At 47.8% G+C, this 1,802-nt stretch overlaps 1 protein-coding gene across 1 annotated transcript; it reads left to right on the top strand.

Moving 5' to 3' along the window:
- The first annotated feature begins 403 nt into the window (after positions 1-403).
- On the top strand, positions 404-1,513 carry LOC120424577 (collagenase-like). Its single transcript, XM_039588743.2, has 3 exons — positions 404-515; positions 575-1,031; positions 1,086-1,513. Exons 1-3 carry the CDS (start codon positions 453-455, stop codon positions 1,406-1,408), a joined length of 843 nt encoding a protein of 280 aa, XP_039444677.1. The 5' UTR covers positions 404-452; the 3' UTR covers positions 1,409-1,513.
- The last annotated feature ends 289 nt before the right edge of the window (positions 1,514-1,802 follow it).

The raw sequence follows: 1,802 nt of genomic DNA on the forward strand, positions 1-1,802 counted from the left end.
CAATGAAATACTTCCAAAGTTTTGCTAAAAAACGATTTTGACTGAAGTCCAAAAGGTTGTTAAAAGGGTGGTTTTTGCATAAAAAGGTTTTTTTTGTCATTCCTAAGTTTAAATAATTTTGCACACCATCGCTCACATCACTGTTCTGATTCAGAACTGGGGAATTTTATACTCCTTCGATAAACAAAACCTTGACTTCTTTTTCAAAGAACTGATGAAACATACCTTCATTCAATGCTCCCGAGTGCCCCCTAATTGAATTGAGGTGTCATGCAGTATCTACCCCGGTCGACCCTACACGGTCAGAACATCTGACTCGACGCGATAACATCAACTCCGTTCCGGAAGATATCGCTGATATAAAACTGATTGCCTGAAGCTACGCTCCTACCAGTCGCCGCGATGTTCGCGTAAGGTGGACCACCTGGTACAAAAGGTTCCTTCCACGAGTGATGATTTTAAGAAGTTGTCTCGTTCTGCTGACAGTGCTCCACGTCAACGTCTACGCCGCAGTTGTAAGTACGATCAATGCTTGGCTTAGGTGGAAGAACTTACTCCAAAAGTTTAATCCAAGAACGATGTGATTCCTATCCCTCGGTATAGCATTCCACACAGTTTGGCCTTTGGGAAGGTGATCAATGGCAAGACCGCTGAAACCGGGCAGTTTCCGTGGCAGGTTTCGATCCGGGCCGCGCTGGACCGATCCGTTACGGTTTGCGGTGGGTCGTTGATCGCTCCCCAGTGGATTCTTACGGCTGCTCACTGTGCCAAGGATTACACCGGCTTCCAGATTGGATTTGGTTCTAACTTGCTGAACGTTCCTCGGTTGACGATGTCTGCCGTTTCGAAGATCGTGCATCCGGAGTTTGATCCGGTTCGGTTGAACAATGACGTGGCGGTCATTAAGCTTCCCTCGCCGGTTCCGTTCAGCTGGGAAATCTCACCAATTCAGCTGCCACCGTTGAGCTATGCTTCGAAAACGTTCCAGAATGCGGCCGGTGTAGTGTCCGGATTTGGACGGACTTCCGACGGTAGGTTTCGCAAGTTCAACTGAGTCATATGACGTTCAACCAGCCTCATTCCAGCTAGTCAATCGATCTCCGCTCTGCTCAAGTACGAAACGTTGAGAATCATCTCCAATGCGGAATGTTCTACCGTGTATGGCTCGTCGGTCATCCGGAACTCAACGATGTGTGCCGTTGGGTGGGAGCGAACCAATCAGAACGTTTGCCAGGGAGATTCGGGAGGACCGCTGGTGATCGAGGAGAACGGGACGTACCTTCAGATCGGAGTGGTGTCGTTTGTTTCAAACCGTGGCTGTAGCACCGGAGATCCGTCCGGGTATATCCGGACGGCCTCGTATCTGGAGTGGATCGCGCAGCAAACGGGAGTTGTGTTGAGGACTTGAATGGTTTGGCATGGAGCGATAGTTTAAGATTGATTAGAATTTATACACACTTCTTATGAAAATATCACTCTCACGTCTTGGAATAAATTATCGAATTAAAAGCTGTGCCACCCTTCTACAAAATTATGCGATTAGTCGTATCCTTACCAGTTTTTTCAACTCAAAAATGCACTTCGGTTTCCCCCTAAACCACAATTAACTTTTATGCCGACCAAGAGAGCGAGAGAAAAAGGGCAAAACAAGCAGAAAACTTCCCCCCGGTGCAAGCCCAGGAAAACAAGATCAAACGAACACGTTTCATTCACAAATCATCAAAAGAACAACTCGCTCACCGTTCGTTGGGCAAATTCCAGCCCTTGGCTGGCACGTGCATTCCGGACCCCGCGGTTAAGGG

The sequence above is a fragment of the Culex pipiens genome, unplaced genomic scaffold (genome assembly GCF_016801865.2).
Source record: "Culex pipiens pallens isolate TS unplaced genomic scaffold, TS_CPP_V2 Cpp_Un0031, whole genome shotgun sequence".
In the NCBI taxonomy this organism is placed as follows: domain Eukaryota; kingdom Metazoa; phylum Arthropoda; class Insecta; order Diptera; family Culicidae; genus Culex; species Culex pipiens.